At 41.4% G+C, this 16,276-nt stretch overlaps 1 protein-coding gene across 1 annotated transcript in view; it reads left to right on the top strand.

Moving 5' to 3' along the window:
- Positions 1-7,869: 7,869 nt before the first annotated feature.
- Positions 7,870-16,276, top strand: part of LOC146026129 (extracellular serine/threonine protein kinase FAM20C-like) — an 87,882-nt gene continuing 79,475 nt past the window's right edge. Inside the window, exon 1 of the mRNA XM_083156524.1 lies at positions 7,870-8,485. Within this exon, the coding sequence (XP_083012650.1) occupies positions 8,046-8,485 (440 nt within the window). The 5' untranslated portion in view covers positions 7,870-8,045. The remainder of the gene's footprint in view (positions 8,486-16,276) is intronic.

The raw sequence follows: 16,276 nt of genomic DNA on the forward strand, positions 1-16,276 counted from the left end.
ATACCAGGATATACTTTATTTAGGAAGGACAGAATGGGAAAAATTGGGGGAGGGGTTGCAATATATGTGAAAAAATATATAAAGACTACCTTAATACAAAGTATTGAAGAAAAAACTGAGGCCCTTTGGGTGACCATAGAAACAGGGGAGAAGGCGATTTTTCGTATAGAGGTGATCTACAGACCACCAGGTCAGGAAGAGGAACTAGACAAGAACCTATTGCAGGACATCAATAAAATGGCATCAAAATAAGAGGTGATAATCATGGGAGACTTTAATCTACCTGATGTAAACTGGGAGCTGCCTGTTGCAAGTTCCACCAGAAGTAGGGACATGCTGAATTCTTTGCAAGGAGCATCCCTGAGGGAGCCCACTCGTAAGGACGCAATATTAGACTTATTACTTTCAAATGGTGACAGAATATCTGACATAAATGTGGGTGAAAATCTGGGATCCAGTGACCATCAAGCAGTATGGGTCAAAATAAAGACAGAGACTGACTCATCGCACACAAAAACAAAGTTGTTAGATTTTAGGAAGGCTGATTTTGTAGAGATGGGAAACTCTGTAAGGGATTCTTTGGCAGAGTGGAGGAACTTGGAAGGAGTGCAGGATAAGTGGGAAAAATTAAAAAGTGCAATTCTAAAAGCAACAGAACTTTGTGTCAAAAGAGTTAAGAAAAACACAAGAAAAAGAAAGCCATTGTGGTCTGCAAAAGAAGTAGCAAGTATTGTGAAAGCAAAAAAGTTGGCCTTTAAGAAATTTAAGCAGACGCAGAAGAATGAGGACAAAGAGGTGTATCTTGTTAGACAGAAGGAGGCTAAGAAGGTAATCAGATGTGCAAAAGCACAGGCTGAAGAGAAAATGGCCCAGTCAGTGGGTAAAGGGGGGAAAACTTTTTTTAGGTACTGTATATAAGTGAAAGGAGAAAAACAAAAAGTCGAATAATTAGACTGAAGACAGAGAGTGGAAGTTTTCTTGAGGGGGACAATGTAATAGCAGATAATATTAATAATTATTTCTGCTCAGTATTCACTGCTGAAAGAGACGGGAAGTCACAGTTAAGTTGCAAGTATAGTCAGAAAACTGAGGGAGAGACAAGTGCATTTACAGAGGAGAAAGTCCTCACAGAACTCTCAAAACTGAAAGTGGATAAATCAATGGGGCCCAGATGGGATACATCCAAGGATACTAAAAGAGCTTAAAGGGGAGCTGGTAAAACCAATAACAAAATTATTCAACCAGTCACTAGCTACTGGAGTAATCCCAGAGGACTGGAAAACAGCGAATGTAGTCCCACTGCACAAAAGTGGAAGCAAGGAAGAGGTAAACAACTATCGACCAGTGAGCCTTACATCAGTAGTAGGGTAATTGATGGAAACACTCTTAAAACAAAGAGTTGTAGAATATCTCAAAACCAGCAATTTACAGGATCCAAAACAGCATGGGTTTACTGAGGGAAGATCATGTCAAACAAATCTTATTGACTTTTTTGACTGGGTGACTAAAGTAATAGATCAAGGTGGGGCTGTAGATGTAGCTTATCTAGACTTTAGTAATGCTTTTGACACTGTCCCACATCGCAGACTGTGAAATAAACTTGAAAGCTTGGGATTGGATTGTTTTCTGTCCTGGGTGGTTGCAGGACAGAAAACAGATTTGTAGTAAAAGGAGTACAGTCAAAGGAGGGAATGGTTACAAGTGGAGTACCCAAGGGATCTGTACTTGGACCGGTGCTTTTTAATATCTTTATTGGTGATATTGCAAATGGAATTGAGGGTAAAATGTGCCTTTTTGCAGATGACACAAAGGTATGCAACAGGGTAGACACACCAGGAGGGGTAAAACAAATGATTGAGGATCTAGGTAGATTAGAGGAATGGTCAAGAGCATGGCAACTACAGTTTAATGCCAAAAAATGCAAAATCATGCACTTGGGTCTCAGAAATCCAAAGCCTAAATATAGTATAAATGGCACTCTAATGGAAACTACTGAGGAAGAGAGGGATCTAGGTGTCACTATTTCAGGGGACTTAAAAGCAGGTAGGCAATGTAACAAAGCAATGAAGAAGGCAAGTCAGATGCTTGGTTACATAGGGAGAGGTATCAGCAGTAGAAAGAAATAAGTAATAATGCCACTGTATAGGTCATTGGTACGACCTCACCTAGAGTACTGTGTTCAGTTCTGGAGGCCATATCTCCAGAAGGATATAAATACATTAGAGACTGTACAAAGAAGAGCAACTAAAATGGTGCATGGCCTACATCACAAAACGTATCAGGAAAGACTAAAAGATCTTAATATGTATACTTTAGAGCAGAGAAGGGAAAGGGGGGACATGATAGAAACTTTCAAATATATCAAGGGTTTTAACAAGGTACAGGTGGGAGACATTCTTCACAGGAAGAGGAGCAGCAGAACACGAGGACATGCACTGAAACTAGAGGGAGGAAGATTCAGGGGAAATGTGAGGACGAATTACTTCACAGAAAGAGTAGTAGATAAGTGGAATAGCCTACTATCAGAGGTGGTAGACGCAAATACAGTAGTACAATTTAAACATGCTTGGGATAGGCATATTGATATCCTTACAAAAAAATAAGGATCAAATATGGTTTGCGGTAACATGTTTAAAAAAAGGGGCAGACTAGATGGGCCAAGTGGTTCTTATCTGCCATCAAATTCTATGTTTCTATGTTTCTATGTAATGCCCTGTTTCTTATGTAATAACATTGGTTTCTTTTATATAACTGTGCTAGATACTAACTGGACCAACTGGGAATGGGTGCCTTCACCCTCCTGAGATACGTATTAGGTCAACAGTCAATAATTTGACATTGACAAAAGGGCGACAGGGAATGGTCGACACATGAACAGGTCAACATTTTTTATTTAATTTTATTTTATTTTTTCTTTCCTACTTTACCATCAATCTTTTCTGTGTCAACCTTTTGCTTGTGTTGATCTTTTTCCCATGTGCATGTTGAACTTTTGGAGTTGCCCTAGACACTGTCAATCTAATTACGAATGACTTCATGATCCATACCCTCTCCTTCAGTAATCCCCTTTCTAAAGCTGTGTACACACGGATATATCGGTCGGTGATATATAGCTGAGCGATATATCGCTCAGGATCCTGTTTGCATCAGTGACCAGAGATGGTCGCTGATGAAAAAGAAACTGCCGGGGGAGCCTGGCAGTGGAAATCAGCTGGTCGCAGGAGCATGTTCCTGATACCAGCGATCACTACAAGGGAAAAAAACGAGAGCGCACACGGCGATATATAGCCGGTGCACACTCCCATCACTGGCAACATGGTCGCTCAGCGACCATATTTCCAGCGATATTTCCTATAATTGCCCCCATGTGTACGCACCTTTAGTACTCTGAAAGAGCCACAACCATGTCCCCACTTACCAAATGTTTTATTGTCTTGCAATATCTTTACCTCAACTCTGTGACCACCCACTGTCACAACATCCTTCCTCTCCGCAAATCTACTCTCTCTCAGAAATGATCTCCAGCATCCTAAAGTTTGTAAATAAAATAATAACTGAAAGGAAATACCTTTACTGGTTACCACAACTGGCCACTCTGTCTAATACAGTTGTACCCATAAATTAGCTGAGCTTCCAAAACTCCATGCTTAAATACTTCATACTGACATAGCATTTCTACCCCAAACACATTTTTCATGCAGTCACAAGAAACGCGAAGGAAGGCAAGTTCAAGACTGGCGATATATTAAATCAGAGTAGCCGTTATACTGATTAATAGGAGTCGCACTCTAATTTCCTCATGCAATGCCTGATTCATATTTGCACGGAAACTTAGTGGTTTGTGTATATCTATGATGGTGGGAGTACTGTGCATGTGTAGATTGACTGTTTCCATCATATGCCGACAGGGGTGGATTGGGATGGAAAAACCAACCTGAGAAATATCTGGAAGCAGCCCTCATGGAGGTGCGGTCTGTTGAGGAGGTGGGGTCTGTTAAAGGGATGGGATATCTTTTCATAGGCCCTGACTCTCCGTTGAAGATGTGTCTTTTTCTGCAGTTGTGTCTCTGACTATACACTAACATATGCACTAACTGCATATGAGCTGACACCAGGAGTGTTACCTATACACAGGTAATACCCTGTCACTTACCTGCACATCACCTCTGAGTCAGGAGACACCTGCCTCACTTCACCACTGACCCACCCCTCTAGTTCCAGAACCTATCAGATCAACCATGGTACGAGCACCTAACCAAGGCCCTCATTCTGATTGATTCATTCGGCCACACATTCGCATGTAGCCGAGCGAACGGACCGCACATGGACACGGGCAGCGAAGGCACGCCCATAACACCGGCGTACCCGTGCACATACACTAACGTGTTTACACGGATCCCAGCCTGTCCGCTCAGACATCCAGCAGGCGGGTGAGCGGGCAGGTGAACAGACTCTTTGGGTGTTTCACACACCACAGCACAAATACGCTCGGAAGTCATTTTCAACCCATTAACCAATTAGACTCAAATGATGCTGTTTATTGGATTCCATTAACTAATTGCCTTCCCCAATACATGATAGGCACAATTGTGTGTTAAGGTTTGAGATTTTAAAATGGCACATAAAAGCAGCAAAAAATACTCGTTCAATTGTGGGTAAAAACAATAATGGTGTAAATGGCTAAACTGGAAAAGTGTGCTTCCCTTGTGGCGGCCATTTAGTTAGTTAATTGATTAATGAGAGAAACTTATATGCTGCATGGGTGTGTATTGCGTGCAGGTGCATGTAGCTTATCAATTGTTCGTGTTTTAGTAATATTGGGGAAGGGGGAAAGGGAAGTTTTGCCTCTGCACAAGTCTCACTGAATTTTATGAGAATACGATTTGTTAATATATTTGATTCCACAATAACAAAAATAATTGATACAAACGTATCAATCTTATTTATAAGTGGAGGTGCTCCCTAGAGAGTGATTTGAAGCAAGCAAAGAAGAAAGAAAAGAACTCTCTCTTTTTTGGGGCACAACTTGTAAATTTGATAGTATTAAAATTTAACTTTTATTTGATTATTTAATTAAAATATGGAGGGACCAACTGTTAGTACATAAATGTCTACAAACATCACATTGAACATGCAACAATTGTCAAGAAAAAAAGTTTTTTTTTTTCCTGACAGGACAAACAAAACAATTGTAAAATGAGAATGCCCTTACTTCAAATATGGTCTGGAGCAGAGGGGCTCAATCAAATTGATGGCAAACTGGCGAAAATATCACCTTGCTGGTGTGGTGCCTGATGTGCTATAAGGTGATTTTATTACACTTGCAATGTATCAAGTAGAGTAAAAGAAACACTGTTGTTTAGTAGTCTCTTTTGCAACAATTGTATCAAACAGTTCTATTAATGTTGCAATTAACCTGCAGTGTAGTGTCCTGTTCCTATGCAAACGGCTTTATTATAAGCCAGTAAATACACAACCTTTATTTGAATAATTTCCTTAACTAATTGTCTAGTCTTATAGCAGTATACACAGTGTGTAGGAAGAGTATTCACATTTTATTAGCACCAAGACACTCAATCAGGAGACATATTACTGTGAATCTCTTATTAAGGTTATCCCTCTTGCTGATTGATTGAATATCACAGTACAAGATATGCAAGAGAGATTAACTAATTATGGCATCAGTGCAAAAAATGGCTGCTAATCAATTATCCATTTTACTTGTTTGGGACATAGTGAAAAAAACTCCCAGTTTACCATCAATTTGATTGAGCCCCTCTACTCCAAGACCATATTTGAAGTAAGGGCATTCTTATTTTACAATTGTTTTGTTTGTCCTGTCAGGGAAAAAAAATGTTCAATGTGATGTTTGTAGACATATTTGTGTACTAACAGTTGGTCCCTCCATGTTTTAATTAAGTAATCAAATACAAGTTACATTTTAATACTATCAAATTTACCAGTTGTGCCCCCCAAAAAAAGAGTTATTTTCTTTCTTCTTTGCTTGCTTCAATTGTGCGTGTTGTTCGCCCGTGCAAATGTGGGGTCGAGCAGCGGCTGGGCTGCGAGGCGTGAGAATTAATTTTAAGAGCGAATGATTTTGAGTTTGATCAGTCCGAGCGCTCGCTCAGTTGAGTGAAGCCACCGCCCAGCACATGTAGCCACCACCCTGGTTACCGCCCAATTTTGACCAGTTTTGGTCATTCCTGTTCTTTACTGGTCAAACAATAAATGTCCTGAAAAACTACTATTTAAAAAATAACAGTTTAATAAACTTAGCTCTGCCTATGTGCTTAATTGTTACAGTCCACATAAATAGGATTGCTACAGTCCTAATAAAGCATACTTTTGTGAATGATCCAAATAAGTTAAAATACCAATGCATAGTGTTCCTTAGTGAGGATCCATATGAAAGTGCTACAACAAGCAAAGTCCACTATGTGGTCATGCCACTGATCAAAGCTGAAAGTCTAAGCAGACATCAAGGTCACAGAGTGGCTTGTAATGTGAGTGTAGATGGCAGTCAGCTGGTGGTGGTTGGATCTTTTAGCACAATGCGGAGACTTGAATGTCCTGAATCATACACTGTAGTTGAAAACCTACTGTATATATTTGAAAAACATTGGCTAAAGATACCTAGATATACTTCACTCTCCCTGCATTCATGTGAGTTTTGGGTATGCCTCCCCCCTCATTACTTAGGTGATATTTGGAGTCTTATACCCTCTTGTATGCTGATTGCGATCTAGATCTTACTACATATTGCTCTTCCTTTGATTTTTTCTTGTATACCACCCCCCCACCCCACCCCCCACCCCCATTTATTTCAAAGGGAGGACATCAAGAGGACCGGCTTCTAGGCTTAAGAAAAATAGGTCATATTTTATATACTCTTAATTCGTTTTAGTTTTGAACCAAGGATAGAGCACCAAGTGGCTTTCAGATTTTGCACTGTAGAAATTGTTTAACTTAATATAAACACTTCCATTTCCCTACTCACCTAAATTGTACTCATACACTATGTAGGGAGAAGGAGGGTTCTGCACAGCCAAAAGTTACTATTTTATTTATATATTTTTTACATACTTTAAATGCTCATCAGTGTCATCAAGTATCACCTAAAAGGCAGCCACATTAAGTTTTACCTGTAGTGTGTCTTTATATGGTTGCATAATTAAAGTTTGTGTTTTGCCGCATGGATCTCAGTAAACAACTAATGTCTGCAACTGGCTACACACCTAAAGATTTATCTGTCTAATCTGTCTGGTGGGAACAAAAACAAAAAAATCTCAAAATGTATATAAGCAAATTACAATCAACATTGGCTCCCAAATCCTGGAAAACGGTCAAAAACAATTGTTTGGATACATTTCTTAAATGAAATTAATTTTACAATTTTTATGATCAACCATTGTCTGTTTTCCAATGTTTGGGAGCAAATGTTTGACTGTCACACATTTCCAGGTTTTTGTTCCCACCAGATAGATTGGACAGATAAATCTGTAGGTGTGTATCCAGCTTTAGAGAAACCCAGGAAAAAATGTGAATTTTTTGCCCAATTTTTACCTATACCTCTAGGCCTCAGAACTGCATCCTAATTTGAATGAGGCATTAGTGTCAGACAACAGTACTTATGTTATTTTATTGCATTAACTAAAGCTGCACAAACTTGATGTAATGATTTATTTAATTGTCTATACAATGGTTATTGAGTGTTTTACTATATGCACATTGCTTTTAGCATATTATGTTCCAAGTCATGTTGCCAGATTCTTGCAAGAGAAATATTGGCTAGAGCTATGTTTATTGATTGACCCTTGTGCTCGCTCTACCTCTCTATTGACACAGCTCTCAAATAATTCTGTAATGAAAAGTTATCCTCTTTCTATCAACATCAGGAGTCATCACCACTTTGCAATTTATGGATCTGTAGTAATGGCAGGCTGAGAGAAACTTAGCTGCAAATTTATCCATCTTAAATTAATTTATTCTCCTTTAAACGGGTCAATATTCGTTATTTAAATTTTGTTTTGTTTGGGTGTGAAATGAAAATTATTCGGTGTCTACATTTTTCGGTCCAAAGAAGGTTCAAGTTTTTGGTCCTGTCACTCCTCTTCTTTACCTTTATGATGCATTTTATTCTGGACGTACTCTCTTTATCCTCTACAGTTTCTTGTTCATGTCCATCTGAAAACCACCCCAGAGCCAAAACCCGCATCGTTAAGAAGTTGTTGGTGGTGAGAACGTTACAAGATTTTAGTGGCAGCAATGGATCATCACCGAATAGAAGCCCAATGGCGAAGGCTCCTGGGAATCCAAAAGATGTAAACAAAAAATTGACAAGATATCAAGGATCAAAGCTCACCTCACTTTTTCAGCACCCTCTGTATAATACCCCAATCCCAGACGTCAATGAAGAAGATATGCTTTTCAGGGTCAATGCTGAGGAACGGTTCACCCTGAAAGGGAGCGGGAGTGAGGAATGGTGAGCAACATTTGTAACATCTGTGTCTACGTAAATGCAATAGAAAGTATAAGATACTGTTTATGGATAATAGTTGTGTTTTTGGATGAATAACTTTAACGACATGAACAGATGACTGATATATTTTTACACATCTCTGTGAATAATAGTAACTCTAATTTGCAAATCGCATTGGATTTATATTGCGAAATGTCCTAGATTTGCACCAGTGCATCTAGACGATCCATCCAGTGTACATAAGATGTATATGAGATGAACGCCTACTCTGCACTCTAATAAGATGCCTATGCAAGCCAAAAGTACAACTTAACAAATTTGTTCTGCTCAATTTAATCCTTTTCGCAGTGACATAGACAAATGCATTTTTAATACAGTACTATCTGCTAAGTAATGATAATATATCCCATTTTGCTACAGTGAGATGGAGATTTTAGACAGGGATTAAATTACATTATGCAAAGTCCACCTACAAATTCTCTCTGCTGGAATGCAACAGAGAAGAAGAACATTTATCATATTAAACAATTTGTTTTTGCAGAGTGCACATTGAATATGTCCTTATAAAATGCTGGGGAGGTTCTAAAAATGTGCCCTGAAGACACTTTTATCTCATTACATTTATGTTCCTCCACAATATAAAATCACTTTGTTATACTGCTGGATCTACACTGTTTCTAGCTAGGATGGTTTTGCTCATTGTTTTATGGCTGCCAAACATTATACATTATAAAGGATCTATTTTAAATAAAATAAACTGAGAGAAGTAAGGACATTTTCATATAAATGCTTTAAATAATAGAAGTGTTAATTTATTTTTTAATAATTAACATAATGCAAAGTGAATGAAAGAAGAGAAAGCTAAGTCAAATGAATATTTGTTGTTCCATCATTTTGACAGGCTGGTGATAGACATATAGATAGATAGATAGATAGATAGATAGATAGATAGATGAACTAGACTTGTATTCACCACATGCTACTGAATCACTTGTATAGAATACACTGCATATGGGGCAGATGTAACATATGCAGAGAGAGTTAGATTTGGGTGAGTTATTTTGTTTCTTACTGCAATTATTACACTGCAATTTTATATTTCCATTGGTACAAAACCCCACCCACATCTAATTCTTTTTGCACATCGGGATGTAGTTAATATGCCTACAGTCGGGTTCCCGGCGGTCAGGATGCCTACGCTAAGATCCCAACTGCAAACATTACCGACAGCCATAATCCCGGCGCACAGGATCTATACTCCCTCACGGCCACTGAGCGAGTCACTGCGCCCTCAAGGGGCCGCATTATGCTCCTCCACTGTCGGGATCCTAACAACCGGGATCGCAACTGATGGGGAATCATACTGAACCTGATACATCTCTCCCCCCTGCAGTACACATGGTTTTGCCCTTTTTCAGAACAAATGTACCATGCAATCTGAATTAGGCCCATAGTGACATACTCTAGTTGCAAAATGTATTAAAACTTTTTAGGGACACTTTGCTGCTGCTCCATTGAGACATCTACTGAACAGTACAGTGTTAATATAAAAATAACATTATGACAATGTTTTGCAAAATGCAATTTAGAAGAAATAAAGTAAGTTTGGGCAACTACAATCCCCATCATACAGTATGCCTACGTTCCTGAAATGTTCAGGGGAATCCTAAAGTACTGGACCTCTCTGGATCCCTCCCACTTAGTCAATGAAGTGGGTAGTAAGGGGCATGATGATGTCATTCAGTGTAATTCGCCTTTATATGGCACACACCCTGCTAGTGCTGTGTGTGCAGTGCACCATTCACCATTAATCACGTCCCTATATTCCATACCAGCCCATTCAAGATTATGCTGAATTTTATGATAACATAGGTTGCATTTCAAATACTAGTTTAATCATTTAGAAAATTTAGAGATTTAGAGGTTAATTTACTAAAATGGGTGTTCTGAAGATGAAGATCGGATGTTGCCCATAGCAACCAATTAGATTCTACTTTTTAGAGCAAAATATGTTTATTGTGAATTTTTGGGGTATAGGAAACAAGGTTACGATACAGCAAGATAATACCATCAACGTCATCATGTAATGTAACATAAAAACATACTAGGAAGGGAAGCATGAAGAGGCGAGGGAGAAGAAGAGGAGAAAGTGGGTAAAGTTGAGGGTTGGAGAGGAGGGGCAGATCCGATACAAATCAGCAATTACAATCAAATCACATGCAAATAAGATAGTGTACATATGTCAGAACTTGGGGATATAGTAACTGGAGCGGAAAGATGCTAAGGTAGTGAGGAGGGGGTAGATTCCAGTGCTGTCTTATACGAGGAAGATTCTTTAAAGGTTAACCATGAAGCCCAAGTGTCTCTGAAGGAATCGTAGTCGTCTGCAGCAGAGGACACTATATCTTCCATGTCCATATACATATCTATTCTATGGAACCACTCTTTGATTGTTGGAGGAGAGGAAGATCGCCAGCGCACAGGTATAATTGCCTTTGCCGCATTGTTTAGACGGCATAAGAGGGATTTTTTGTATCTTGGGACGGATCCAGACGAATAATGAAACAGCCAAAACAGGGGGTCTGAGGGGACCGTTTCTCCTAGTATCTTTGTGGAGATAGAGATGACACTATTCCAGTAAGGTTGTAATGAGGGACAGTCCCACCAAATGTGGAAGGGATTTCCGGGGCCTGAGGAACAACGCCAACAGATATTTGGTATACCTAGCCCCATCTTAGATAAAGTGTCGGGGCATCTATACCACCGTGACAGTAATTTATATTGTGTCTCCACTACCAGTATGCTGGGGGAGCATGCATGAGCAAGGTGGAGGATTTTTCCCCATTTGGCATCTGTTAAGTCAGTCCTCAGGTCTTTATTCCATTTTTTAGTGAAGCAGGGGAGATCATGACTAGCGTCATCTAATAGTAGGTTGTAAATCTTGGATATAGGGTGGGAAGGGGGCTCTTCAGATGAGCATAAAAGTTCAAAGGGGGTTAGAGAAGGGGATCCAGAGATATTGGGATCTAGAGATGACAGAAAATGGCGGGTTTGTAGATAGCGCCAGAAATCACTTGCCGGTAAATTCCATTTCCCGCGTAAGTCCTCAAATGGAACCACCCTACCCCCACTCACCAGCTGTCCCATGCGAAAAAGACCCACTTTATACCACGGCCTAAATGTATTGGCCTCTAAACCCGGGGGGAAACGCTTGTCATATAGGAAAGCCATGTAGGGGGATGAGGGTGAGGAGACAGACGGAGAATTGCGAACTGCTTTCCAACATGCCAAGGTTGGGCCTACTGTGGGGTGGGATGAGTTGGGGAGGTGGAGGAGCCATGGGACAACATTAATGGGAAAGGGCAAGGAGTGACTCTCTATTTGGACCCACTGTTTAACGGTGTGCAACCTGGACCAGTCTAGTATTCTACTCATCAGGCAAGCCTGGTAGTATCCCTGGACATTTGGGAGACGGACACCGCCTGCATTTTTCTGTCTCTGCAGTAGGGATAGTTTCAATCTGGGTCTCTTACCACCCCATATGAAGTCTCTAATCAAGGTCTGGACGTCTCTGAACCATTTGGGGGGAATTTTTATCGGCAAGGTCTGGAGAAGATAGAGAATTCTAGGGAGGGAGTTCATTTTGACTATACCTACTCTGCCGAACCAGGAGAACGGTTTTGATGTCCAAGTCTGAAGATCTGAGCGTAGTTTAATAAGGAGGGGGGCGAAATTGAGGTCATATAATCTCGAGAGGTCGTTGGAGAGGATGACCCCTAAATATTTGAGATGAGAAGTGTGCCAGGCAAAGGGGAATGCTGATTTGAGTCCTGACACAACAGTAGGTGGGGCAGAGATGTTTAAAGCCACTGATTTAGTAAGGTTTATTTTGAAGTTGGAAAGGTCGCTAAAAGATCTAAATTCCTCCATCAGGCTGGGAAGGGAAACTACAGGATTTGTGATTGTGGCAAGAAGATCGTCCGCGAACAGTGCAAGTTTATATTCATGTCCAGATAGAGAGATCCCACTAATGTTCGTGTTCAATCTAATTGCCCTGGCCAGAGCCTCTATACATAAGATAAAAATTAAGGGGGACAATGGGCATCCCTGTCGAGTACCATTACTAATAATAAATGAGTTTGATAACGAGCCGTTAATCCTTACTTTGGCAGAAGGGGAGGCGTACAGTGCTAAGATGCGTTGTAAGCATAATGGACCGAGTCCCAGATGGTTGAGTACACCCTTCATAAAACCCCAGTCAATTCTGTCAAACGCCTTCTCGGCATCTGTAGATAGGAGAATTCCTGAGGTTTTAGTTGAGGAGAGGTGATGTACCAGACTTATTATCTTAGAAGTGTTGTCTTTGGCCTCCCGACCTGGGACGAATCCCACTTGGTCACTGTGAATAATGGATGGAAGGAATTGCTTTAGTCTATTCGCTAGGAGTTTCGCATAAAGCTTCACATCAATATTAAGAAGGGAAATGGGGCGGTAACTAGGGCAAAGTGAGGGGTCTTTATCATCTTTCGGGATTACCGAAATGTGTGCCTCTAGGGATTGGGATGAGAATGGGTGGTTATCTGAGACTGTATTACAGGCCCGTAGGAGTAGGGGGATTAGTTTGTCCTTGAACGCTTTGTAATAGGAGATGGTGAAACCATCTGGGCCCGGGCTCTTTCCGGAGGGGGTTGTTTTAATCGCCTCTTCCAACTCTGCGGCAGAGAAGGGTCTCTCAAGATTATCCCTGATATCTGTTGTTAAAACAGGAAACCCAATTTTTGTTAGATAGGATTCTATATGACTTTGTTTGTCCTCAGCATTTGCAAAGGCTGTCGACGCGGGCAGGTTATATAAAGAGGAGTAATATGAGCAGAATGTCGATGCAATGGACTCTGTATCATGTACTGTTTGCCCTCGGGTATCTTTAATGGATGAGATGAAGGAAAGGGCCCTCTGGGTGCGGAGTGCTTTGGCAAGCATTTTACATGGTTTGTTCCCCCAGCGATAAAATCGGTTACGACACTTTCTATATGTCAGTTTTACTTTGTCTAATAGTAATTGATTAAGAGCTGATCTGGCGGCAGTGAGTTCCACAAAGGTGGCGGAGGAGAGGGAAGCTTTGTGCGTAGATTCTAATAAATTAATTTTGTGGAGAAGGGCATCAATCTGACCCTGCCTCTGTTTTTTTAAGTACGATCCCAGTTGGATACATTTCCCACGTATAACGCATTTATGGGCCTCCCATACCGTCAAATCAGAAACGTCAGGGGTGACATTGTGGTCTATATATAAATCTAGTGTGTCTACCAATTGAGATTTACAATAGGGATCAAAGAGGAAGGACTCGTTGAACCGCCAAGAGCGGTGTTTTGGCTTTGTGGCTTCTAGAGAGATATCTAGGAGAACGGGCGCATGGTCGGACCAGGTTATAGGGCCAATAGAGGTGTCTCGAACCATATGTAGGTGGCCGTGATCTAGGAGAAAGTAATCTAATCTGGAGTAAGATTTATGCGGAACTGAGTAGTACGTAAAGTCTCGGTCAGTGGGGTGGCCTATTCGCCATACATCGGACAGCTGGTGAGTGTGTAGCAAGCGTCTTATCCTTCTGGACCGGGAACCCAGGGCGGTGGTGGGAGGTGGGGTAATATCTTGAAGGGGATCTAATGCCCAATTGAAGTCACCACCCACCACTAAGATCCCCTGCTTAAGTGAACCAATCGCGTCTAGAACCTTCCCAAGAAAAGTCGCTTGTCCCTGGTTTGGGGCATATACATTGACAATTGTAAGCGTTGTATTAAAAACAGAGCAGATAAGCAACAGGCATCTTCCCTCCTCCAATATATGTACTTGAACATCAGTAACTGGTATGTGTTTGGCAAATAAAATTGCAACACCTTTGGATTTTGAGTGTGGATAGTTGCTGTAGTATGTAGTGGGGAAGTAGTGATTACTGAGACGAGGGGCTGATTCGTCTTGGCGGAAGTGGGTCTCCTGGACTAGGACTATGTCTGCTTTTTCCCTATGAAAGGAATGGAGAGCCTGTGTTCTCTTTTCAGGGATATTGAGGCCCCTAGCATTGATAGAAATGATACGTAAGTTTACTGCCATCTGGTCGTATGAAGAGATATCGGATCAAAGAGAGAGGTACGGAAGGGAAAGAGGAAAGGGGAGTAGAGCGAGATGGAAATGGGGAGAGAGAGAAGGGGAGGGAGGATGAAGAAGACATTAAAACAGGAAAGAAAACATAGTTTAACCATGAACATCTGGCAAAAACTACAAACACACAACCGCGTCCGGACATAAGGATGGCCATAGCGGCATCCATGTCACGGAAGAAAAACATTTAGCGGTAGGGGAAACTAGGGGGCCGTGACTCCGCCAAACCACCTGGAAGTATCTCAGATAATGGCGGGAAGGAAGGAAAACAAATGGCTCCTACCTAGGCAAAGAGGAAGAACAGATCCTAACAGGGAAAAAAAATATAAACATATATATATTTATATATACACGTACGTGTGCATACATAAACACACAACAGTCGTATTCAAATAAGGTCGGTACAGTGTAAGAATAACAAATAGGATCTAAATGAGTAGTAGAAGGCAACAGTTCTAAACGCACATTAAGTGCCGAAATTCAGCATTGATAATTACCACCCATAGTCCAGTCAGGGAGGATCTTGTGGTTGAGAGGAAGATGGTCCTCTGGATTTCTTCGAGTAGCCGACTTGATGCCATCTCCCTCTTTTTGAAGTGTTGGGCGGAATAGCATTCGGCAGGTGGAAGGCTTGCCAATCGGGAAGAGAGATGTTGTCTAGACCCAGACTGGAGCAAAAGTCTGGCAGGTCAGCAGGAGAGCGCAGGGACATTAGATTGCCGGCATGTGAGACTTGCAGAGAAAATGGAAAGCCCCACCTATATTTGAGATTCGATTTCCATAGAGCATCTGTTAGTGGTTTTAACAATCTCCTCTGTTGTAGCGTGCGCCACGAGAGATCCTGGAAAATCTGCACTTGAGTTCCATTGAATTCGACTGCCTCTAATTGTCGGACCTTTCGTAGGAGTTCTTCTTTTTGGGAAAAGTAGTGAAGTCGGCATATCACATCCCTTGGGTATTCAGATGCTGGGCCCTTAGGCTTAAGGGCTCTGTGGGCCCGGTCAAATTCAATAGGTGTTCCGGGGTCCAGGCTCAGTATCTCTCCAAATATCTTGTTGAGGGCATCTATGATCCCAGACGGAGGGACCGATTCCGGGAGGCCCTTCACCCTAACATTATTTCTACGACCTCGATTGTCCAAATCTTCCAGCCTGTCTTGCATTGTTTTCAAGTCAGCGGCTTGTTGTGAAAGCACCTCCTTAATAGAAGTGAGTTGGTCGGAGTCATTTTCTCTCTCCTCCTCCAGAGAAGCAATTCTTGTCCCCATGAGGGTGACATCTGCTTGTACTGTAGCAATCTGAGATTGGAAGGAATCTTGCAGACGTGTTTCGAGTGCTTGTAGGTCTTGTTTAGAAGAGAGCGTTCGAACGTGCGTTAGTACTTCTCCAATTTCGCTTCTCAGTTGTGACATTTGAGCTTGGAGATCTATTGCGGGGGCAGATTGGGCCATCTCGGGAGGGTCCGCTGAAGTGGTTTCAGGGGGGAGTGTAGATAGTCGATCTGCGACCTGAGAGGTGGAAAGATAAGACCGAAGATTGGATTGCGAGGCGTTAGGTGTCGAGCGGGAGTCTTTACCCTGCGTACTCTTCCTGCCTCTGCCCATTAGATGTGTGTGAAGTTTCCAGACTAGGTCATCTC

The sequence above is a fragment of the Crinia signifera genome, chromosome 8, assembly GCF_055691185.1.
Source record: "Crinia signifera chromosome 8, ASM5569118v1, whole genome shotgun sequence".
Classification (NCBI taxonomy): Eukaryota; Metazoa; Chordata; class Amphibia; order Anura; family Myobatrachidae; genus Crinia; species Crinia signifera.